The sequence below is a fragment of the Lithobates pipiens genome, unplaced genomic scaffold (genome assembly GCF_037356315.1).
Source record: "Lithobates pipiens isolate NorthernLeopardFrog02 unplaced genomic scaffold, aLitPip1_a1.2 Scaffold_22, whole genome shotgun sequence".
NCBI lineage: Eukaryota > Metazoa > Chordata > Amphibia > Anura > Ranidae > Lithobates > Lithobates pipiens.
In genome coordinates this window covers 32,717,213-32,742,449 of record NW_027507784.1, presented here as the reverse complement: position 1 = coordinate 32,742,449, position 25,237 = coordinate 32,717,213, and the positions used below count along the sequence as shown (strand labels likewise).

Sequence of the window (25,237 nt, the reverse complement as noted above, 5' to 3'; positions counted from 1 at the left end):
GCACACTGTGCTCAAAAGGTTGCCTACCCCTGATCTAGTGCTACTGTATCTGTGACTATGATATGCTAATCATTTTTTGTAATTTTATTTTATTTTCTAATTATCAGAGTTCATCACGATCCAACCTCAATATGTTCAAACAAAAAATAATAATCAAGGATCTTAGAAATCTGGATGAAAAGAGCTTGGAAGAGTTTAAGAATGCTCTTTGTTGCATAAAGCCTCCACGTGGATGTGAGCAAATGACCATGAACAATCTTAAAGATAAATCTTTGGAGGGCATAGTTGAGTTTATCTTCAAGTATTACACTCAAAGATATGGACCAGAAATGATCAAAAATGCTCTTAATACAATTGGAAAAGATAAAATATGGAAGATGATCCAAAATGATATCAAGGAAGGTAAGTAACATAAATATCTACAGTATAATATATATACATGAAATTATAAATATAAAGCTCTATGCGTTTCGTGGGTTGTCTCCACTCATCAGGAGCATCTATCTACCTATAATGGGTTGTAAATTAAATTAATAATCAATGGTAATTGATTAGAAAATAGGGAGAGAGGGAACAACAAACTATGGTCCCAGCACTCTTACCTATGGGTATGATTTACAAGGATGTAGATAATGATGACAAAGATGAGAGGCGTTGGGGGGTTGAAGAGACATAACCCCCCTGGGAGCTGGGCAAAGCAGCGCCAAGAGGGCCAAAAAAGATACTTCCAGTAAGAACGAATATTTGGTGGGTGACTAAGGTGAAAGGTGAGGGCCCCTAGGGGCTACTGCAACAATAATAGAGTTAGGCATGGGATTAGTGACCATAAAGAGATCTCCCCAGCTCCCAGGGGTTATGTCTCTTCACCCCCCAACGCCTCTCATCTTTATCATTATTATCTACATCCTTGTAAATCATACCCATAGGTAAGAGTGTGCACACAATTCCAACGCACAAAGTTCCACGCATGCTCGGAATCAAGCAGAAGAGCCACACTGGCTATTGAACTTCATTTTTCTTGGCTCGTTGTATGTGTTGTACGTCACCACATTCTTGACATTCGGAATTTCCGACCAACTTTGTGTGACCATGTGTATGCAAGACAAGTTTGAGCCAACATCCGGATTTTGTTGTCGGAAAATCCTATCGTGTGTACAGGGCATAAAGGACAACAGAGTGAAAATGAAAGTAAGCAAAAAAGAAGAGGCTATAGAATGCATCTTCAGTAGGGTTAGACCGGAGCCTTGGGGAAAAAGCAACCCCCAGGGTCCGTATCCAAAAAAATGAATTGTCTGGTCCACTAGGATCAGACTACCTATCCTGCAGAGTCAATAGCAGACTGAGGAATAGGTGGAGGCACATGCCCTGCACCCAGAACCAAGATGCCCTTTTAACAAAAAATAAAACCGAAAAATTTAACACAGAGATTAGACTTTCTTTCGGTAGGAATTGCTTTGTTCCCACTGGAGACGCCTTGAATCGGATCCCTCTCTCCCCTTCCCCCATAGGGAGCATGGGGAGGGGCCCCAAGATACTAATCAACTTGTCTTGAAGACAAAAAGGAGTCTGCTGTCTGAGTAGACCCATCCGCTTATTGTGGCTCTCATGTCCTAGGGGCCATCTAAGAGAACTTGAACTTAGTATTACAGAGTTATCTGGCCACCTAAGATAAACAAAAACAGGGAGAACATAGCATAACACGAAATCAAAAAGGAAAAAAAAAGAAAAAAAAATTGACAAAAATCACAGAACGTATTGAACGATTGCGCCGATCAGAAGAGCCGGAAGTCCATGGGGCCTCAACCTTGAAAAGGTGACGAAAAAAGTGTAGGTTGCCAAGGAAGGATCATCCTTTGGTCAGGTTGGACCATTTGTCCTTTGTTCTCTTGGTTTTTGGCTTGTTCCACAGGGGGGTCAGCAGGCTCGTAGGGGATGAACATTTTGAGGAGATGAGGTTGGAGTTGGACATGTCCATTTCTGCTTCCTGCAAGATGAGCTTCTGGGACAGAGGAATTTTCTCCCCTTCCTGGAGACTGGATAAGGAGTGATGCTTGCCCTTGAAAAATAATTTAACTGCAAATGGGAAGGACCACCAGTATTTAATGTCCTTTTGGTTGAGGACCAAGAGTAGGGGTTTCAAAGCCAGTCTCCACTGGATCATAGAGGGGGATAAGTCTGCAAAGATGAGGATTGGGTGACCACGACAAGTAATCTGTTTGATCGCTCTGGATTGCTTCATTATCTCCTCCTTGACCGAATAGAAGTGTGGTTTTACAATGATGACCCTAGGAGAATCATCCCTCCTCGGGAGACCCAAGGCTCTGTGGATTCTGTCCAATTCCACACGGTGGTGTGGGATGTTAGGGATTAAGGTTTTAATCTCCTGTGCAGCCTGGCGGACATCCGTGATGGATTCTGGAAGACCTCTGATCCTAAAATTGTATCTTCAGGATCTGTTTTCTAGCTCGTCAATCCTAGACAGGGCTGTGTCTAGCCTGTCTTGTAGTAACTGAATGTGCTCCGAGTTTTGATTAGTGGCTGCTACCGTCATGTCCAATTTGTTCTCAATGGCTTCCATTCTGGATCCCAGGTTTTAAAAGTTGGCCTTGATGTCCCCTGTTATTTTTGCGGCTGTGGAGGCTAAGCCCCTCTCCAGTAATTCAGAAAGATTATGGTATAGATCTCCTGTCTGGAAGTAAGTGTGCAGAGCAGGAGTGGAAGTGACGGAGATCCCCTGGTGTGTTGCAAAAGAAGGCACATCCGGAGAAAAAGCACTGTCCCCGAAGCCACAGCCTACCAGTGATTCAGTGGAGGCCAGGGAGGATGTCAGAAGCTGTTGGTTGCTGTTCTGGCCTTCCAGGGTGTATGTGAGGGAAGCAGGGGCGATCACTTGCCTGGATTTTGCCTATCCCTCTGTGCCTGGCACATGTTGCTGGGCCGCGCCAGCCATCTTAGTACATCCAGTCGGCGCTGCTGTCCCAAATTGCGGCCCGAGGTCCCTGTGAGCCATTCTCCTTGACATACGGGGGGTGTCCCTTGAGGATTAGTGGTATGGATCGCCGGGTTAAGCGTGTCCTGAGTTGCTCTGTGTGCTGCTGTGGGCGTCGTTTGGGATGGGTGGTACAGAGATCCTGGCTCAAGCAGCCATATTGTAAACTCCGCACATAGCCATTTTTGTTCTTTTATTATGATATAAACTGATGGAGATCATTTATATATTTATGTACTATTCTTGGTATATTGATCCTGAGGTTGGGAGTTCAGATGTATGGTATACATTAGTCCCATACATGGCATGGCGGTCACCGCCATGTCTGCTATTTATAAATCGGTCCCTCTATTGGTTATTATATAACCTTAAGACATATGAACAAAATTTAAGTTGGTTGTGTATATGATATTTATGCATATATGATTGTTCATTACATTTTGGAGATCATTCATGACTTTATATGCATTTTTTGGTTATATATATATATAAAGTGTCTGATACTGATTGATATTTTGAGTAAAATTTTTCTTTTTATTATGTAAAAACATGAGACAATGTGTGTCTCTTTCTTTCCCTCCTGTCTTATTCTGAATATGTCACTCTTCATGCAATTGGAACAAGTGGGGTGTCTACTGATACCCAGGGGCGGACTGACCATTCGGCCACTCGGGCATTGCCGAGGGCCTTGGGCCACTAGGGGGCCCCATCAAGGTTCCCAGCCTCAGCAAAACCAGGGACAGTATGTAAAAATCTGTGTTTTATGTACCTCTGTCTCTGAAATGTCCCTTACCGACATCCTTTTGGTCTAAAAATCCTGAGATTATAGCTGCCCCACCTCTCCAGTACCTTCTCAGCCAATAGAAACATGTCTGTGTATACTGTGTGTGTGTGTTTGTGTATACTGTGTGGCCCCATAATCTCTGATTGCCTGGGGGCCCCATAATCTCCTATTGCCCGGGGGCCCCATGAGTTATCAGTCCGCCCCTGCTGATACCCACGCACACCTGTGGACACGGTGGGGTGTGTGGGGGGGGCCTATTTAGGGAATATCAGTAGTACACCTCAAGGTGATGATTACGCACAGTGTAGCTGTGCGAAACTAGTCTACCTCTGTTCCAGCTCTGCAACTGTGGTGTGTGTTATTATTTGTATGTAACTTTCAATAAATGGACTTCAACTACGTCGGTGTGCAGCCAATTTCTTCCTTCAGCCAGTCTTTCACAGCAGGTGAGTCGAGGTTTTGCACCTGTGTGAGGAGTCATATTTAACCACTTCAGCCCTGGAAGAATTTACCCCCTTCCTGATCAGAGCACTTTTTGAGATTCGGCACAGCCTCGCTTTAACTGACAATTGCGCGGTCGTGCGATGCTGTACCTAAACAAAATTGACGTCGTTTTTTTCCCACAAATAGAGCTTTCTTTTGGTGGAATTTGATCGCCTCTGTGGTTTTTATTTTTTGCGCTATATACAAAAAAAGAGAGACAATTTTAAAAAAAACGCATTATTTTTTACTTTTTGCTATAATAATTATCCCCCAAAAATATATATAAAAACAGTTTTTTTTCCCTCAGTGTAGGCTGATATGTATTCTTCTACATATTTTTGGTAAAAAAAATCGCAATAAGTGTATATTGATTGATTTGTGCAAAAGTTATAGAGTCTACAAAATAGGGGATAGATTTATAGCATTTTTATTCTTATTTTTTTTTACTAGTAATGGCGGTGATCTGTGATTTTTATTGTGACTGTGACATTATGGCGGACACATCGGACAATGTTGACACATTTTTGGAACCATTGGCATCAATACCGTGATCAGTGCAATTAAAAATGCATTGATTACTGTAAAAATGTCACTGGTAGTGAAGGGGTTAACTGTGTTTCCTGGGAGGTGATTCTAACTGAAGGGGGAGGGACTAACCACAGGAAGTGACGGATCCTGGTTCCTAGCTACTAGGAACACACGATCTGTCACTCCTGTCAGAACAGAACAGGGAAGTGTGTGTTTAAACACACTCATCCCTGTTCTGTGTCTCCTGCTCACGATCACTCGTGGCCATCGGTCATCGTGACTGTCGGCCACGAGCATCGGCACCTCCGCTGTGCGCCTGCTATCCGGACCCCGCGAGCCAACGTATAGTTATGTGGTTTTGTGTAGGGGAGCCAATCTGCTGCAGTTTTTACTGGTCCAGAAGCGGTTAACCAAATTGCATCTGGAGCCATCATTTTCCTTTGTTTTTCACTTTAAACTGATAACCTGCCACCTATGGAGATTTTTAAGTACCCTAGTTTGTCGATATTCCACAAGTGTGCGCAACTTTAAAGTATTAACATAAGAGGGGGGCTGTGTAATATGCAGGGGGGGCTGGCTTGGGAGGCTGTGTAATGTGTACAGGGGGCTGTGTAATGTAAGGGGTCCTAGAGGTATGGGGGCTGTGTAATGTAAAGGGGTCCAGAGATGCGGGGCTGTGTAATGTAAAGGGGCCCAGAAGTGCGGGGCTGTGTAATGTAAAGGGACCCAGGGGTGCGGGGCTGTGTAATGTAAGGGGTCCTAGAGGTATGGGGGCTCTGTAATGTAAAGGGGTCCAGAGATGCGGGCTGTGTAATGTAAGGGGGCCTAGGGGTGCAGGGCTGTGTAATGTAAAGGGGCCCAGAGGTGCAGGGCTGTGTAATGTAAGGGGTCCTAGAGGTATGGGGGCTCTTTAATGTAAAGGGGCCCAGAGGTGCAGGGCTGTGTAATGTAAGGGGTCCTATTGGTATGGGGGTTCTGTAATGTAAAGGGGTCCAGAGGTACGGGCTGTGTAATGTAAAGGGGTCCAGATTATTATCTTCATTTATTAGCAGGTGAATGCGGCCCTCCATGCATTCACATACATTGAATCCCTTAAGTGGAAAAAGGTTGCTGACTCCTGCTCTATAGCAAAAATATGCATAAAGGTTTATTCTGGGTTGTGAAACCTATTGTGTTTATCTTTCCAGGGGCCAAACGAAAAAGGAAAATGGAAAATGAAAAAAAGAAAGGTAAGAGAGATTTTGAAACTGATGTTGAATCAAACTCTATTGAAGATTTACACAAAATTCACATGACATTACCTTGTGGTGCTCCTGAAACAAAGGCAAAAGTGCTGCTGATGCTAGGGGATCTGTGAGTAGTTGGATGGAGAAGAGCAGAACTATCAAAACAGAAGAGGGGAAAGATGGTGAAGGCACAGGTCAGAGAGGTGACCACCAGCCCTGATCATGGTTGGAACAGTTTCTCACAATGGCACTTTCTGCCATTGTGAAGTAGTGGAGAACTCATGAACACCCGCCAAGTAGGGATGAGCTTCGTGTTCGAGTCGAATATACGTTCGACTCGAACATTGGCTGTTCGTCCGTTCGGCGAAGTCCGAACATTTTGGTCTGTTCACGCCAAATTCGTGTGGCGCTCACGGCCCACAATGCACTGCGATGGCGCAGTGCATTGCTGGCTCATGATTGGCCAAGCATGCACTGTGACCCCGCATGCTTGGCCAATCGCAGCGCCAGCAGCGAGGAGAGCCATGATTGGCCACAGGCAGGATGCCTGTGGCCAATCATAGCTCAGGCTGTGTAGTGCACGCCCCACACTATATAAGGCCGCCAGCACGGCGGCCTTGTGTAGTGTGTTGGCGTCTGAAGCAGTGGGTGTTCTGTGTACCTTCAACACAGTACACACCGATCGTTTTCGGACGATTTTCGATCTTGCTGTTGTGTTGTGGTTATTGTCTGCGTGCCCTGACCGCAGTATACACCGCTATATTCACCTCACCTATATAGCTAGTGATCTATCTTTTATAATAGAGCTTGCAGTCAGTAGTGTTAGGATATAGTGCGTGCTGTCTGCGTGCTCTGTACCCAGTACATACCGCTATATCCACCTACATAGCTGTTCTCTATTTGAGCCCACTTGCCATCTGCAGGAGTTATTGGAAGTTGTGTGTGCCTCCAGCACAGCACAGTATACATCTGTATATACCTCTTTATCTCTGGTGTTCTATAATAAAGGCATGTGCAGGAGTTAGTGGGTGTTCTGTGTACCTTCAACACAGTACACACCAATGGTTTTCGGACGATTTTCGATCTTGCTGTTGTGTAGTGGTTGTTGTCTGCGTGCCCTGACCGCAGTATACACCACTATATTCACCTCACCTATATAGCTAGTGATCTATCTTTTATAATAGAGCTTGCAGTCAGTAGTGTTAGGAGCTAGTGCGTGCTGTCTGCGTGCTCTGTACCCAGTACATACCGCTATATCCACCTACATAGCTCTTCTCTATTTGAGACCACTTGCCATCTGCAGGAGTTATTGGAAGTTGTGTGTGCCTCCAGCACAGCACAGTATACATCTGTATATACCCCTTTATCTCTGGTGTTCTATAATAAAGGCATCTGCAGGAGTTAGTGGGTGTTGTGTGCCTCTAGCACAATATACACTACCCAACTGCTTTTTTACCCAACTCCCTTCAGGCCATTACCATGTCTGGAAGGCCAGCAAGGAGAGGCAGACAGGCGCGAGCCAATAAAAGAGGGCAAGCAGGCTCTGTGTCTAGAGACAACAGTGCTGGTCGTGGACGCGGTGCATTGTCATCAGCACGTGGCCATGGGACACTCTTGTCCTTCTTTTCGGCAGCTGGACATGTTGAACCGCAACATGCCAACGGCTTGGTAGAGTGGATGACCAAGCCCTCTTCATCCTCCTCATCCTCTCTCACCCAGTCTCAGGGTACTAGCAAAGCAGCTGCCAACGCATCGTCTTCCCTCCTCTCAATGTCATCATCAGTGACTCCTTCCCTAGACCCACCACGTCCTCCTGAGGAGTCTCCTGAACTCTTTGAGCACAGTGTTGGGTACATGCTCCAGGAGGATGCCCAGTGTTTTGTGGGCTCTGATGATGACACTCAGCTAGTGGAAGGCAGTAGCGTGAGCGCAGAGAGAGGGGATGCTCAAGAAGGACAGCAATCTGGCAGTCATGTTCCACAAGCTGCAGCATACTGCCAGGTTTGCTACAGCGATGAAGAGGGAGGGGATGATGAGGGCACTGACTCCACGTGGGTGCCTGGAAGGAGAGAGGAGGAGGGGGAGGAGGAGGAGGAGGAGGAGGCACATGTCCAACGAGGCAGGATGCCCTCCGGGGGCCAGCTTAGGGGCAGCACACCGACTGAATCACACCGCAGAGCTCCGCCTGTGCAGAGCGCTGCCTCTGCGCGTTATTCTAAAAGTTCTTTGGTGTGGGCCTTTTTTGAGACGAGTGCATCAGATCGCACCGCTGCTATTTGCAACATATGTCTCAAGCGTATCTCACGTGGCCAAAACATTAGCCGCTTGGGCACCACATGCTTGACCAGACATATGTTGACCTGCCATGCAGCTCGTTGGCAAGTGTGCCTCAAAGACCCACACCAAAGAACAAAGCGGACCTCTCCTTGCTCCTCATTAGCTGGCATCTCCAACCCCACTAGACCTTCAGTCCTCTCTGAAACCTGCTCTGATAGGAATGAAGGTGTAGAATTAGGTGTGTCACAGCCAAGTGCTTCCGGGAACTCTGCTAGCGGTACACCCACATCCGATTATAGCAGGCAAATGTCCCTGCCCCAGCTGCTGGACTGGCGAAAGAAGTTCACTCCCAGCCATCCACATGCCCAGCGGTTGAATGCTAGCTTGGCTAAATTGCTAGCACTTCAACTGCTGCCTTTTCAGTTGGTAGACTCGGCCCCCTTCCGTGAGTTTGTACAATGTGCGGTTCCTCAGTGGCAGGTCCCCAAACACCACTTTTGCTCACGGAAGGCGATTCCGGCTCTCTACCAGCATGTGGAAGGCAATGTCCTTGCCTCGCTGGACAGGGCGGTCAGCGGTAAGGTGCATATTACCGCTGACTCATGGTCCAGCAGGCATGGACAGGGACGTTACCTGTCTTTCACTGCCCATTGGGTCACTCTTCTGGCAGCTGGGAAGAATGCAGGACAAGGTGCAGTAGTGTTGGAGGTTGTTCCGCCACCACGCCTCCAAAATGCTACTATTGGTTGTGACACACCTGTCTCCTCCACCCCCTCCTCTTCTTCTTCCTCCATGGCCTCTTCCAGTGCTCTGTCCTCAGAACCAGCGGTGCTCCGTAGGCGTTTCAGGGGCTACGCAAGTACGCAGGCAAAACTATGCCATGCCGTGCTTGTGCTGGTTTGTTTGGGGGACAGGAGCCACACTGGGGCGGATGTTTTGTCAGCTCTGCAGGGGCAGGCCGAGAGGTGGTTGACGCCACGCCAGCTTAAGCCAGGAATGGTGGTTTGCGAAAATGGCACCAACCTCCTCTCCGCCCTCCGACAGGGACAACTGACCCATGTGCCCTGTGTACCTCACGTCCTTAACCTGGTGGTGCAGCGGTTCTTGGGCAGGTACCCCGGCTTACAGGATGTCCTGAAGCAGGCCAGGAAAGTCTGTGTGCATTTCCGCCGATCATTTAATGGCTGTGCTCGGCTGGCTGAGCTCCAAAAGGAGTTGAACCTGCCCAAGAACCGCCTTATATGTGACATGCCCACCAGATGGAACTCAACATTGGCCATGCTGCAGCGGCTGCACACGCAGCAGAGGGCCATCAATGAGTACCTGTGCGACTACGGCACCAGGACAGGGTCAGGGGAGCTCGGTTTTTTCTCACCACGCCAGTGGGGCATGATCAGGGATGCATGCACTGTCCTGTCACCGTTTGAGGAGGCCACAAGGATGGTAAGCAGTGACAGTGCATGCATCAGTGACACTGTACCTCTTGTCCACCTCTTGGAGCATACGCTGCGTGGAATAATGGACAGGGCACTTGAGGCAGAACAGAGGCAGGAAGAGGAGGACTTCCTTGCATCTCAAGGCCCCCTTTATCCAGACAGTGTTCCTGCTGTGCCACCCATCACACAGGAAGAGGATGAGGAGGAGGAAGAAGAGGAGGAGGATGATTGTGTCCGCATGGAGGTGGAGGCTGGCACTCAGCATCAGCATCAGCAGCAGCAGCAGCAGCAGTCTTGTAGGGATGATTTACAGTCCCAAGAAACACGTGGACTTGTACGTGGCTGGGAGGAGGTAGCTGCGGATCATGTTGTCCTTAGTGATCCAGAGGACTCCGGACCGAATGCCTCAGCTAACCTACGCTACATGGCCTCCCTGATCCTGCAAAGCCTGCAAAAGGATCCTCGTATTCTTCGGATCAAGGAGAGGGACCATTACTGGCTGGCCACTCTCCTTGATCCACGGTACAAGGGTAAGGTTGCCGACCTTATCTTGCCATCGCAGAGGGAGCAGAGGATGAGACATCTCCGGGAGGCCTTGCAGAAAGGTCTGTGCAACGCGTTCCCAGAGACTGGGAGGTTACAAACTCCTGGTCCTGGACAACGTGTTGCTGAGGCATCGGTCAGAAGGAGCGGTGGAGAAGGTGGCCGTCTGACTGATGCTTTCAGACAATTTTTTAGTCCGCAGCCCCAAGGTATGATCGGTTCCAGCACCCATCACCAGCGTCTGATTTACATGGTGCAGGAATACCTAGGGGCAAGGTCAGACTTGGACACCTTTCCCACCTTGAGGATGGATCACTGGCCAGAGCTTGCACAGTATGCAATTGAGCTACTGGCCTGTCCTGCATCCAGCGTTCTTTCGGAACGCACCTTCAGTGCTGCTGGTGGCTTTGTTAACGATCACAGGGTGCGCCTGTCCACCGAATCAGTTGATCGACTGACTTTCATCAAGATGAATCAGTCTTGGATCACCCACAGCTACCAAGCACCTGAAGCTGATGTAACAGAATATTTTTTTTTGAAATATCACATCCCTTCAAGACTGCCTATGCTGATGCTGAGTGACTGTCCTGTTATGTTGATTGTCTATCCTCTTCCTCCTCCACTGATATGTTGGAAGAACATTTCTGGTTCTGGTTGATGCCATCAGCCCAATTTTTCTGCCCCTGTTTAACAGGGGCGTTTAAGTACAATTTTTGATGCAATGCTTTGCAACAGGGCTAATTCCTGCAATCAAACAAGAGTATATGGGAGAGGTTGCAGTGTGATGGCACCAGCACCAGTGCCTAAGGCCCAATTTTTCTGCCCCTGTTTAACAGGGGCGTTTAATTACAATTTTTGATGCAATGCTTTGCAGCAGGGCTAATTCCTGCAATAAAACTAGAGTATATGGCAGAGGTTGCAGTGTGGTGGCACCAGCACCAGTGCCTAAGGCCCAATTTTTCTGTCCCTGTTTAACAGGGGCGTTTAAGTACAATTTTTGATGCAATGCTTTGCAGCAGGGCTAATTCCTGCAATAAAACTAGAGTATATGGAAGAGGTTGCAGTGTGGTGGCACCAGCAGCAGTGCCTAAGGCCAAATTTTTCTGCCCCTGTTTAACAGGGACATGTAATTACAATTCTTGATATAATATTTCACAGGAGGGCCCCTTCCTGTGCCCACCCAGAGTAACGGTGAGGACTTATAGTGTTGTGGCACCAGCACCACAACCACCAAAGGTCAATTTTTCTACCACTGTTCAACAATGGCATGTAATTACAATTCTTGATATAATCGTTCACAGCAGGGCGCTCCAGCGCCCACCAAGAGTCACTTTGAGGGCTTACAATGTTGTGGCAAAACCAACACTTGTTCCGCCATTTCTGCAGAGCATATAGGGCAGGCCCCTACTTTCAAACATCCAATTTACAAACATCTCCTACTTGCAAACGGAAGGAGACAACAGCAAGTGAGATGAAAAAAGATGGACGACAAAACAAATTATACAGGGGTGATAACCCTTCCCTATGTTTTCCAAAAAGCTTAAAAATAGTTTTTTTGACTGGAGCTACACTTTAAAAATGTACCAGTTGAAAATTACAAACAGATTCAACTTAACACAACAAACCTACACAGTCCCTGTCTTGTTTGCACCGCCTGTTTACTGCTGTTCTGAGTATATAGGGCCTGGGGGCCACACGCATTTCCTTTTTTTAATATGGGTACAGGGTTCCTCTTAATATGCGTACAAGACCCAAATAGGCTGGTAATGGCTGGTAATGGGCAGGGAGGGCTACCCATGCCATTTTTCTCAATGATTTTACACCATATTGCAGGAACCAGATATAACATTAAAACCGCAAGCAGTTTTAAATGGTGTTATTTCCGTTTAATGTCATTTTGTGCAGGGACTGTTCTAAACACGGGAAACACGTGGCACTTCACAGGCATACTACAGACACCCCCCAGGCACCATATTTAAAGGAATATTTCACTTTTTTTTTTTTTTCACTTTAATCGTCATTAAAATCAGTGCTCCCGCCAAAACGGCCATTTTTAAAAACATTTTAGGCATTGACCCATGTCCCCTGGGGCAGGAGCCAGGTCCCCAAACCCTTTTTAGGACAGTATCTTGCATATTAGCCGTTAAAATTAGCACTTTTCATTTCGAACGTTCGAGTCCCATAGACTTCAATGGGGTTCTAAAGTTCGTTCGAATTTGGGGTCCGTTCGAAAGTTCTGGTGCGAACCGAACCGGGGGGTGTTCGGCTCATCCCTACCGCCAAGGAATAGGCATCTGCCTAGGTAACCTTGACCAGGCTGAGAGTTACACTAGTATACATGCCTGTTAGTTAGATTTGCAAAGGTTTAATCCGCACAATACTCAGTAAGCTTGCTCTTTTTGTAATTAACCACCTGTAAATATACATTACTGGACTTCTTCTGGGTTTGGGGCAAGCATGTCCCAGCCCTCTGCTGACCCGTGCAGTGATTGGACACAGCATGAGTTTGGCAGCAGATTTCAGCCAATGATTTCAGGTTGAATCCTGCTGACTGACTGTGTCTAATCACACACAGGATTCTGTGACACTATAACTTTCACTTGAACCAATCATTGTACACTTATTGGGATTTTTTTTTACCAAGGGTATGTAGCAGAATACATTTTGGCCTAAACTTATGAAGAAATGTGATTTTATTAGATATGTTTTAAAACAGAAAGTAGACAATATCGTATTTTTTCAGAATGTTTGGTCTTTTTTTGTTTATATAATAGAAAACAGTGAGCTATAACCACTTCAGCTCCGGACCAATAAACACCTTAAGGACCAGAGGTCTTTTTGCAATTTCGCACTGCGCTGCTTTAACTGGTAATTGCGCGGTCATGCAATATTGCACCCAAACGAAATTTGCGTCCTTTTCTTCCCACAAATAGAGCTTTCTTTTGATGGTATTTGATTGCCTCTGCGATTTTTTTTTTTTGCGATATAAATGGAAAAAGAGCGAAAATTTTGAAAAAAAAAGATATTTTCTTCTTTTTGTTATAAGAAAAATCGAATAAACTAAATTTTAGTCATACATTGAGGGCAAAATTTATTTAGCCACATGTCTTTAGTAAAAAAAATGTCAATAAGCGTATATTTTTTGGTTTGCGCAAAAGTTATAGCGTCTACAAACTAGAGTACATTTTCTGGAATTTACACAGCTTTTAATTTATGACTGCCGATCTCATTTCTTGAGGTGCTAAAATGGCAGGGCAGTACAAATCCCCCCCAAATGACCCCATTTTGGAAAGTAGACACCCCAAGGAAATTGCTGATGGGTATGTTGAGCCCATTGAATATTTATTTTTTTTGTCCTAAGGGATTGAATAATGACACAAAAAAACAAAAAGTTGTCACTAAATGATATATTGCTCACACATGCCATGGTTATATGTGGAATTGCACCCCAAAATATATTCCGCTACTTCTCCCGAGTATGGCGATACCACATGTGTGGGACTTTTTGGGAGTCTAGTCGCGCACGGCACCCCGAAAACCAATCACCACCTTCAGGATTTCTAAGGGTGCAAATTTTTGATTTAACTCCTCACTACCTATCACAGTTTCGAAGGCCATAAAATGCCAAAATAGCACAAAACCCCCCCAAATGACCCCATTTTGGAAAGTAGACACCCCAAGCTATTTACTGAGAGGCATGTTGAGTCCATGGAATATTTTATATTTTGCCAAAAGTTGCGGAAATATTACAAACTTTTTTTTTTTTTGCACAAAGTTGTCACTAAATGATATATTGCTCACACATGCTATGTGCAGAAGTCAAATTACACCCCAAAATAAATTCTGCTGCTTCTCCCGAGTACGGGGATACCACATGTGGGGGACTTTTTGGGAGCCTAGCCACGTACGGGACCCCGAAAACCAAGCACTGCCTTCCGGATTTGAATATAAAATGCTATAAAAAACAAACTAACCAGAGTCACCCGTAACACTTATACGGTGATCAGTGGTGAAAGGGTTAACTAGGGGCAATCAGGGGGTTCAAATTTTTATTAGGTAGTATATGGGGGTCCCTGGCGCTATATAAAAACCTGACGGGGAACCTAAATAACTAACTGGCTAACCAGCGTCACCAGTGACACTTATACTGTGATCGCTGGTGAAAGGGGGTGAAAGGGTTAACTAGCAGCAATCAGGGGGTTAAAACCATTATTGGGTAGTATATCGGGGTACCTAGCGCTATAAAAACCTGGCGGTGAACCTAAAAAAATTACTAGCTACCTAGCGACACTAGCGACACTGATGCAGCGTTCAGAAAAATGATCGCTTAGTGACACTGGCAAAAGGGGGTGAAAGGGTTAACTAGCGGCAATCAGGGGGTTAAAAACATTATTGGGTAGTATATCGGGGTACCTAGCGCTATAAAAACCTGGCGGTGAACCTAAAAAAATAACTAGCTACCTAGCGACTGTAGCGACACTAATGCAGCGATCAGAAAAACGATCGCTTAGTGACACTGGCAAAAGGGGGTGAAAGGGTTAACTAGCGGCAATCAGGGGGTTAAAAACATTATTGGGTAGTATATCGGGGTACCTAGCGCTATAAAAACCTGGCGGTGAACCTAAAAAAATAACTAGCTACCTAGCGACACTAGCGACACATGCAGCGATCAGAAAAATGATCGCTTAGTGACACTGGCAAAAGGGGGTGAAAGGGTTAACTCTAGGGGCAATCAGGGGGTTAAATCTTTATTGGGGGGTGATAGGGGGCTACCCTGGACCTAACACTAACTGTCCTGACAGTTTTTACTGTCACAACTGACACTGAATGCATTGATCAGTAAAGAAATGATCAATGCAATCAGTGACACTGTGACTGGGGGGGGAGGGGGGGCGGGGGGGGATCGGGGGGCGATCGGGGGGGGGATCGGGGGGGGTTTGTGTGCCTGTGTGTACCTACATGTCAGTGTAGTGTTGGTGCACACTTACTTTTACTGTTCTCCTCGTAGTCCGGTCAAAAAGACCGCCCCGAGGAGAATGACATCACTTCCTCCTTCCTGTGTAAACAATACACAGGGGAGGAAGCTTCTCATTGGCCAGGAGCGATCCAGAGGGGGTGGCCGAAAACCAACGGCCATCCCCTCATCACGGAGCGCTCCTGGACCGAATCGGACCGCCGTAACCAGCGGGAGGGGGTCCGATCGGACCCCCCACCCGCTGGAAGGCAATCACGTGGATGTACGTGATTATGCCTGCCTGTGCCATTGTGCTGACGTACAATGGCAATACGGCGGTCCTCAAGTGGTTAAGTAAGCACCAGTAGTTACAGTGTGAAACATGTCAGCTGTTGATTTAATCTTTTGCTGTATGGTTTTTAATAGGGATGAGCTTTATGTTCGGGTCGAACATGAGTTAGACTCGAACGTTGGCTGTTCACCTGTTTGCCGAACAGCGAACAAATTGGGGTGTTCGTGGCAAATTCGAAAGCCGCAGAACACCCTTTAAAAGTCTATGGGAGAAATCAAAAGTGCTAATTTTAAAGGCTTATATGCATAGTATTTTCATAAAAAGTGTTTGGGGACCTGGGTCCTGCCCCAGGGGTATCAATGCAAAAAAAAGTTTTAAAAACAGAAGTTTTTTCGGGAGCAGTGATTTTAATAATGCTCAAAGTGAAACAATAAAAGTGTAATATTCCTTAAAATTTTGTACCTGGGGGTGTCTATACTATGCCTGTAAATGGGTGCGTGTTTCCAAGTCTGACAGCAAAATGACATTTCTAAAGGAGAAAAAGTAATTTAAAACTACTCATGGCAATAATGAATTGTCAGTCCGGCAATACACATAAAAGTTCATTAATAAAAACGGCATGGAATTTCCCCACAGGGGAACCTTGAACCAAAATTTTAAAAAAATTGCGTGGGATTCCGCCTAAATTCCATATCAGGCCCTTCAAGTCTGGTATGGATATTAAGGGAAACCCCATGCCAAAATGTAAAAAAAAGGGCGCGGGGGTCCCCTCAAAATCCATACCGAGGGTCTGGTATGGATTTTAAGAGGAACCCCGTGCCAAAATAAAAAAAAATGGCATGGGGTCCACCCAAAAATCCATACCAGACCCTTATCCGAGCACATAACCTGGCGGGTTGCAGGAAAATTGGGGGGACCAGAGAGTGCCCCGCTCCTGAACCATACCAGGCCACATTCCCTCAACATTGGGAGGGTGCTTTTGGGGTAGCTGCCCCCCAAAGCACCCTGTCCCCATGTTGATGGGGAGAAGGGCCTCATCCTCATAACCCTTGTCCGGTGGTTGTGGGGGTATGCAGGCGGGGGGCTTATCGGAATCTGGAAGCCCCCTTTAACAAGGGGACCCCCAGATCCCAGTTCCCCCTCTGTGTGAATTGGTAATGGGGTGCAAATGTACCTCTACCATTTCATAAAAAAAGTGTCAAAAGTGTTAAAAAACACAAGAGATGGTTTTTGACAAGTCCTTTATTAATTTCTTCTTCTTTCCGCATCTTCTTCCATCTTCTTTCTTCTGGTCTTCCTTCGGTGTTCTTCTTCTTCCTCCATCTTCTTCTTCTGCATCTTCTTCTTCATCTTCTTCTTCCTCCGCTCTTCTCGTCCCGCATCTTGCTCCAGCTTCTACTCCGCTCTGTCCATGCATATAAGCCTATTTTTTTGCCTGTTCACATGTACTGGATGCGAATCGAACAGGGGGGTGTTCGGCTCATCCCTAGTTTTTAACCAATAAAGAAATCGTTGTTGGAGTGCGGCCATCCGGATTGAGTTATTTTCTATATGCTACTTTACATACTGAGCCAGCACCATTATTTGAGGAGGAGAAGTTTTTTGTAACCCAGACACATGGAGCGGGTTCTTTTCCTTGTTAGAAAACAAACAGTAGTGATCAAATACCACCAAAAGAAAGATCTATTTGTGTTAAAAAAAGACATAAATGTAATTTGAGTACATTGTTGCATGACTGCGCAATTGCCAGTTTAAGTAGCATAATGCTGAATAGCAAAAATGCTCTGATTATGAAGGTGGTAAAACCTTCCGGAGATCATGTGGTTAATAACTGCAATATTCCCGTTATTCTCATATTGGACATTTATTTTTAAAAACCCCCTGCATTCACTGTGATTTCCTAAGACCCAATAGTTCTTTTAGAACAACTTTTTTTGTGTATGTCAGTGGAATGTTCTGTTGTGTCCTCTTTTTTGTTTATTTGGGGGTGTTTCTTTTTCCTTTTTTTAATAGTAGTTTGTTTTCTTTTCTTTTTTTTCCTTAAAAATAAATAAATACATTAAAAAATGGTTTCAGATTGCTTGTAGTGTTTTCAGGTAGCTATTTGGGTTTATTTTTTTTATTTCTTATATTTGAGCTTTATTTTAGTTTTATTTTGTTATTAATTTACTTCAGCAGCAGCAAAAGCAGCTTGAACCTGTTGGAGTCACCAAAACAAGTACTGTTTATTTGCAGTTTAGCATCACATATATTGAGGTGCTCTTTAGTCCACCCAAGTACCACTGTCTATAGTGCACCCAAGCGCCACCTCAACCCCATGCAACTCTTATAATAGCTGCAAATAAAAGCAGGGAATCAGCCCCAAATTATTATCATATCTGGCAGGCCTACAGGCAAAGGCTGAAGTTCTCATGCAGCTATATGGGGGAGGGGGAGCCTTTTTTTAGTACTGGGTGTGCTATACAGCCACAGTATGTAAAGGAGGGTGTGGAGTTACTATCCAGGCCGTCATCATCATCCCCCTCTATCACCAAGGTGCATACTAGCTTGCAGTCCACCGCAGCTGTCAAAGCACCCTATTCTGCTTCCTCATGCACAGCTACCCCTGCCATTGCCCTGCTAACTGTCTTGGCTGAGTCTGCTGAATTATTTGTGCACAGTGTGAGCCAATTGCTACAAGAAGAGGCCCAGCAATTATTGGGCTCCGAGGTTCAGGAGCAGAGAAATGGGAGGGAACACCAAGCTGGGGGAACCAATTGACAGTCATGTTTTTTGCAATTGAGGCATACAGAGGCTGCCAATTTGGCTCCAATGATGAGGAGGGAGGGGATGATGAGGTCTCTGACTGTACCTAGGTGCCCTAGTGGAGTAAGGAAGAGACGAAGAAGCACAACCCCATCGGCACAGGATGTCACCTGGGGTAGAGAAGTGGAGAGAGAAGCTGACCTTTTCCACTTGATTGCAAAACTCCATGGATGCAGGGCACTCGTGTGCACCCATCTGTTCCCCAGAGCTCACCTCTGTAGGTGCGTTTTTAATTTCAATTTTAATTTTGTTCTTTATTTGTAGCACCCTGGTGTTTAGGCAGGGTTGCTAACAAATTTAGTTTGCCAGGAGGTAATTGTGACGGAACCGATCACAAACTCAGATTGAGTGCTTCCATCAGTATACCGCTTCCTAAGTCTGAATATAGATATCAGATATTCCAACCGCTCACAAGCACAAAACAAGATGACACTTGCCTAGCTGCTCAACATGGACTCCTTTATTAGAACCAAAATGCCAAGTATTTATAATACAGTAGAAGACTAAAACCTAACCTAATTAGCATGAGCTAATTATCTAATCATTGACCCAGACTAGTTGTCTGAGAGATAGGACTTTTCAGGGTAAGACTTTGTCTCCTAGCTCACTGATTGACTATTCAATGCACATTACCATAAACATTAACACAGCGTTAATTAGCACAAACAACAACGTGTGGAATATCCTTACAAGCCAGACTAGACTCATTTACACAACAGACAGGTGGCTGGAGTTGATGACATTAGCATCTAACAGTTTGTGTCTCAACAGTGTGATTCAGTCTATTGCTAATATGGCAAATACATATGCAGAGTCTGTGTGTCTTGGGGGATCTGAATCCAAGTAACACCACCTCAGGGGTCCCCAGGCATACAGCTCACAAAGAGCACCATTCCCCCAAATGCCAGGGCCCATAATCGCAAAGCAAGAGGCTCGCATTCTCTCCCCTCCAACAGCCTCTGTCCCGGCTAGGTCTGTCACAGTAATTGTCCTGGCTAATTGTTAGAAGATCCACTAATTCTTCCCTAAATCTGGATTTGCTGCACCTTTCTCTTCTGTCACTGGGTGGCACTGTGGCTGGTGACATTAGATTGACAAGGGCATAGCAGGGTCAGACTATAAATGGATGGGGTGTCTCAGTTAATTGGCAGGGGTTTCTTTAGTTGCTTATATTATGGGGAAAACACATATATTAGAGGTATGTTCAGGCTACACACCCCAAAATGGATACTGTGGGAAAATTCCCCCAAGGGGTTTTAATGCCGCAAAATATCAGAATCAAAAAGTGAATATATAAAAAATCTTTATTATGACAATTCTGAATGCATGTTACTATTAAAATTTGAGCTCTGGTTGTGGGACACAGTACATATTCCAAGATACAGCAATGCAACCATATGAATATACAGCATTACATTGCATCATTTTACTGCATGAAACACTGACGCGTGGTCTTCTTGTTTGCGCTAAAAAGATACATTTTAACAATTTTCAAAAAAAAAACTTTCATTGTGCACTAACTTCCATGGACCCAATAATGTTATATTTACCGCTGAGAGATGGAATAAAAGACCTCATAACCAGAAATTTTAAAATCAGTTGAATGATCCAGTAGGCTCCATTGTCCTTACCTCTCCAAGAAAGGAATTCAGCCCAAGGGCTTGCAAGAAGCCACACTTTTTGTAAAAGAAATGACGGCACCTGCAGCACATTCCCAAATAATAACAATGTATCAAAGGGAGATAAATATGGTTAAACTCTTGGCACTCTAACAGGAATGTCTGACTTATTGTAGATATTTATTATTAAAGTGTACATACACTGTAAATCTTATTATTGATGTGAGCTCATTGCAGAGATATTTTTGTCCTATGATAAATAGAACTTATTTAATAATGTAATAATAAGATGGAAGGTGGTAATCCCTTGAATAGTGACATTTATGGTATGTGTTGAAGAAAATTCATAATTCAATTTTAATTGATTGAGTGACTAGTGACACACTGCTACCCTGTTTCCCCCGAAAATAAGACCTAGCGTGATTGTCGGCGATGGCTGCAATTTAAGCCCTACCCCCAAATAAGCCCTATTTTAAGCCCTACCCCCAAATAAGCCCTATTTAAAGTCCTTGTAGGTCTTATTTTTACGGTAGGAAACAGGGTAGGGCTTATTTGGGGGGGGGGGGGTGGGCTTATATTGCAGCCGACAATCATGCTAGGTCTTATTTCTTATTTTGGGGGAAACAAGGTATGTGCGGAGATAAAGAAACAACAATTTTAAGTAAATGATGTCAACTCGCTAATTTTTAGCAGGAATATAAACACCTCTGTGCAAACAAAACAAAAGTGTGAAAAAAAAAGCCAGGAGGATGTTGCTTTGAGTCGTCCTTTCCTAGTTTTGTATCAAGATAGACCAAGAGAGCTGCAATTTGTACTCGAAAGGTACTAACCACTAACCCTTTCTCTACACTGTCCTGGAGGAATCCAGGATCACTGAAACAGTGGTGGAAATTCACCTGTCTTTGTTTACCCCAGGAAGAGATGGTTTTCCAAATTTTGGAGTAGATTTTATTAGTAACAGGTTTTCTGCTCAGAAATAGAGTATCTATCACTCTCTCCGAGCAGCCCTTATGCTTCAAAATCTGGTGCTCACTAGCCAAGCCATCAGCTGGAAACATTGCGGCCTTGGTGTAGCTCTGGTCCTTGTCTGAGAAGATCTGGCCTGTTCAGGAGCTTCCACGACTCTGCCACCGCTATGGATCTTAGACTTGCAAGCCAGGCCCTCCTTGGGCACCAGGGCGCTATTAGGAGGAGCTGGCCTGGGGATTGGTTCAGCTTCTGAAGGACTTGTGGTATCAGAGCTAGTGGTGGGAAGGTATATGCTAGCCTGCATTGCCAGGTCTGAGTCAGGGCGTCTAGGCCTTCTGACTTCCTCTCTTGGGAAATTGAGAAATATCTTATCACCTTCCTGTTCTGTCGGTTGGCAAACAAGTTTATTTCTGGATTTCCAAAGCGCTGCACCAGGTCTTGAAATACCTTGAGGTACAGTTCCCATTCCCCCTGCCTTATCGGCTGTTTGCTTGTCCTATTATTTGGACAGCTGATATGGAGAGAACTTTCCCCTCAGCCCAGTCCAGGATCTTCTTGGATAGGTCCAGGAGGGGTCTGGACCTGGTACCTCCCTGGTGACTCAGATAAGCTATGACAGTGGCCTTGTCAGAGCTGACCTGAACCTTCCTGTTTAAGATGTTTTCCTTGAAGGCCTTCAGGCCTCTCCCACTGCTCTGAGCTCCCTGTAATTGGATGACATGAATGAATGAATGAAATACTTGTATAGCGCACAATGCCAACTGAATCGCCTCTAGGCACTGACATCCAACCTTGTTAGCTGTTCCACTGACTTTGGCTTTTTCTAGGGGGGTCACAGGTGCTGGCAACCATGGTGATCTTCACTGAATCCCACTGAGCCTATGGTCTGCCCCCCTTTAGGTTGTCAGGCACTGTATACAACTCTAGAGAAGACAGGACCTGAGGGGTGAGCACTATCTCCTGGTCCAGGGATTCTCTCTTCTTTCCCCAAGAGGACAAGAGGAAGAAATGGAGGACTCTTGAGTGGAGTTGTGCCTAGACGATGGCCGGTATGCTTGCTGACATCAGGCCCAGGGTTTTTACCACTAGTGATGGACGAACTTCCGACGGGACGTTTCGCGAACGCGGACCGCGAACGGGGCTGACCGTTCGCGAAACCGAACGTTCGCCTCCCATTGAAGTCAATGGAGCCCGCGGCCTTTAGGCCTTTAGGTCGAATTTGCAACCACTAGGTAATTATTAGCAGGGAAAACATAGTCCCACCACATGGCCAATGTCATAATACATGTATGAGGTGAATTTGGGATCGATAACTACAAGCATTCTTTTTTTATTTGGGAAATTGTTCTGACAATTCAGGACTGTGGAGCGCATGAAAGCAATGGAGGAGAGGGAAGGTCAGGGACCAGGGTAGGCAAAGAAGAGGGTGCAGGAGATGATCACCAGCAGCGTGACATACAGCAATGACACCTGCACCGTGATAGAGTCATCTGACAACAGCACCGTGATAGAGGCATCTGACAACAGCACCGTGATAGAGGGCACTGACATCAGCAGCGTGACATAAAGCATTAACACCAGCACCGTGACATGCAGCATTGACAGCAACACCGTGATAGAGAGTTCTGACATCAGAAGCGTGACATTAAGTACTGACATCAGCACCGTGATATACAGCACTGACAGCAGCACCGTGACATACAGCACTGACATCAGAAGCGTGACATACAGCACTGACAGCAACACCGTGATAGAGAGTACTGACATCAGAAGCGTGACATTAAGCACTGACATCAGCACCGTGATATACAGCACTGACAGCAGCACCGTGATAGAGGGCACTGACATCAGAAGCGTGACATACAGCACTGACATCAGCACAGTGATATACAGCACTGACAGCAGCACCGTGATAGAAAGTACTGACATCAGAAGCGTGACATTAAGCATTAACACCAGCACCGTGACATACAGCATTGACAGCAACACCGTGATAGAGAGTACTGACATCAGAAGCGTGACATTAAGCACTGACATCAGCACCGTGATATACAGCACTGACAGCAGCACCGTGACATTAAGCACTCACACCAGCACCGTGATATACAGCACTGACAGCAGCACCGTAAGCAGCCCCAGGAGTAAGTCAGCACAGCACAGGGATGGTGTGATCCCCTCATAATAAGAACCCCCAGGAGGAAGTCAGCACAGCACAGGGATATCATAAGCAGCCCCAGTAGAAATATGACACCGCTCAACCTCTTCAAAGAGGAGGGTAGGGGCATATAGTGCAGTGTGCTTTTTTGGGACAAGGAAGTGAGTCAAATGAAGAAAGAAGGTAGTGCACCTCAACCCTATGTATTGTGGACCGATAACAGTCCTTATAGAATAGCAGACTGTACCTCACTCAACCCTATGTACTGTAGCACCCTAGACCAAGTTACCAGTCCTTATAAGAACTCTTGTGGACCAAGCAGGTTGTGTGTTAGTGATTAGCAGACTGTACGTCAGTCCCTATACCAATGAAGGACTGCTGCAGTATAGGGCAGCAGTCAGCAGTGGTGCACCTCAACCCTATCTATTGTGGACCGATAGCGGTCCTTACAGAACAGCAGACTGTACCACACTGGCGCACTCAACCCTATGTACTGTAGCACCCTAGACCAAGTTACCAGTCCTTATAAGAACTTTTGTGGACCAAGCAGGTTGTGTGTTAGTGATTAGCAGACTGTACGTCAGTCCCTATACCAATGAAGGACTGCTGCAGTATAGGGCAGCAGTCAGCAGTGGTGCACCTCAACCCTATCTATTGTGGACCGATAGCGGTCCTTACAGAACAGCAGACTGTACCGCACTGGCGCACTCAACCCTATGTACTGTAGCACCCTAGACCCAGTTACCAGTCCTTATAAGAACTCTTGTGGACCAAGCAGGCTGTGTGTTAGTGATTAGCAGACTGTACGTCAGTCCCTATACCAATGAAGGACTGCTGCAGTATAGGGCAGCAGTCAGCAGTGGTGCACCTCAACCCTATCTATTGTGGACCAATAGCGGTCCTTACAGAGCAGCAGACTGTACCGCACTGGCGCACTCAACCCTATGTACTGTAGCACCCTAGACCAAGTTGCCAGTCCTTATAAGAACTCTTGTGGACCAAGCAGGTTGTGTGTTAGTAATTAGCAGACTGTACGTCAGTCCCTATACCAATGAAGGACTGCTGCAGTATAGGGCAGCAGTCAGCAGTGGTGCACCTCAACCCTATCTATTGTGTACCGATAGCGGTCCTTACAGAACAGCAGACTGTACCGCACTGGCGCACTCAACCCTATGTACTGTAGCACCCTAGACCAAGTTACCAGTCCTTATAAGAACTCTTGTGGACCAAGCAGGTTGTGTGTTAGTGATTAGCAGACTGTACGTCAGTCCCTATACCAATGAAGGACTGCTGCAGTATAGGGCAGCAGTCAACAGTGGTGCACCTCAACCCTATCTATTGTGGACCGATAGCGGTCCTTACAGAACAGCAGACTGTACCGCACTGGCGCACTCAACCCTATGTACTGTAGCACCCTACACAGACCAAGTTACCAGTCCTGATAAAGAGCTTTGTGGAACAAGTGAGTTGTGAATGTTTAGCAGACTGCAGCAGAAGGGCAGCAGTCAAGTATAATATCCTTTCTATATTTGGAAGAAAGAATATTATACGTGTACAAGCCTATTACCGTACCACTGATACCAGTCCTGAAAAGAACCTTTGTGGAACTAATAGTAACAGCAAGTCTTTAATCTGACCCTCACTGCCTGACAACACTGCTTCCTTCCTGTCCCTATACAAAGTGGCAAAAAAGAGTAGACTGGAACGATTAGTGGTTACTGGAACAGCTCTTTTGTGGACCTGATAGTAACAGCTAATGATGATGATGATGATGAAAGACTAATCTGGCTGTCCCTGTAGCACACACCGTCCTTTCCCTTTCTCTAAACTGACAAAAGACACTCAGGCTGCTGCAAGAATCAGTAGCACAGCAAACCTATATACACCTAACACCTATACCAGTCCTGAAAATAACTTTTGTGTACCAAATAGCTAGCGTTTTATCTGTCCCTACTCCACACAGGAACCTTTCCCTATAGTGACAGAAGAAAGAATGTAAAATGACCACCGGATCGGGTGTATTTATAGGTTAGGGGGAATGTCCAAGTGTCCATGTGCTGTCATGTCTCAATTGGCTGGCCTGTACCTCATGACAAACGTGTTATCATAGGTCAAAGTTCTTTTACACATTAAACACGTAAGTCCGCCGGGCGAACGACGGGAAAAGGCGAGCGAAC

The 25,237-nt window shown here is 45.8% G+C and overlaps 1 protein-coding gene across 1 annotated transcript in view; it reads left to right on the top strand.

Annotated features, from left to right (window-relative positions):
* LOC143925644 (uncharacterized) overlaps positions 1-25,237 on the top strand; it is a 144,056-nt gene that overhangs the window by 43,159 nt on the left and 75,660 nt on the right. Inside the window, exons 8-9 of the mRNA XM_077450110.1 lie at positions 108-402; positions 5,972-6,013. Of these exons, the coding sequence (XP_077306236.1) occupies positions 108-402; positions 5,972-6,013 (337 nt within the window). The remainder of the gene's footprint in view (positions 1-107; positions 403-5,971; positions 6,014-25,237) is intronic.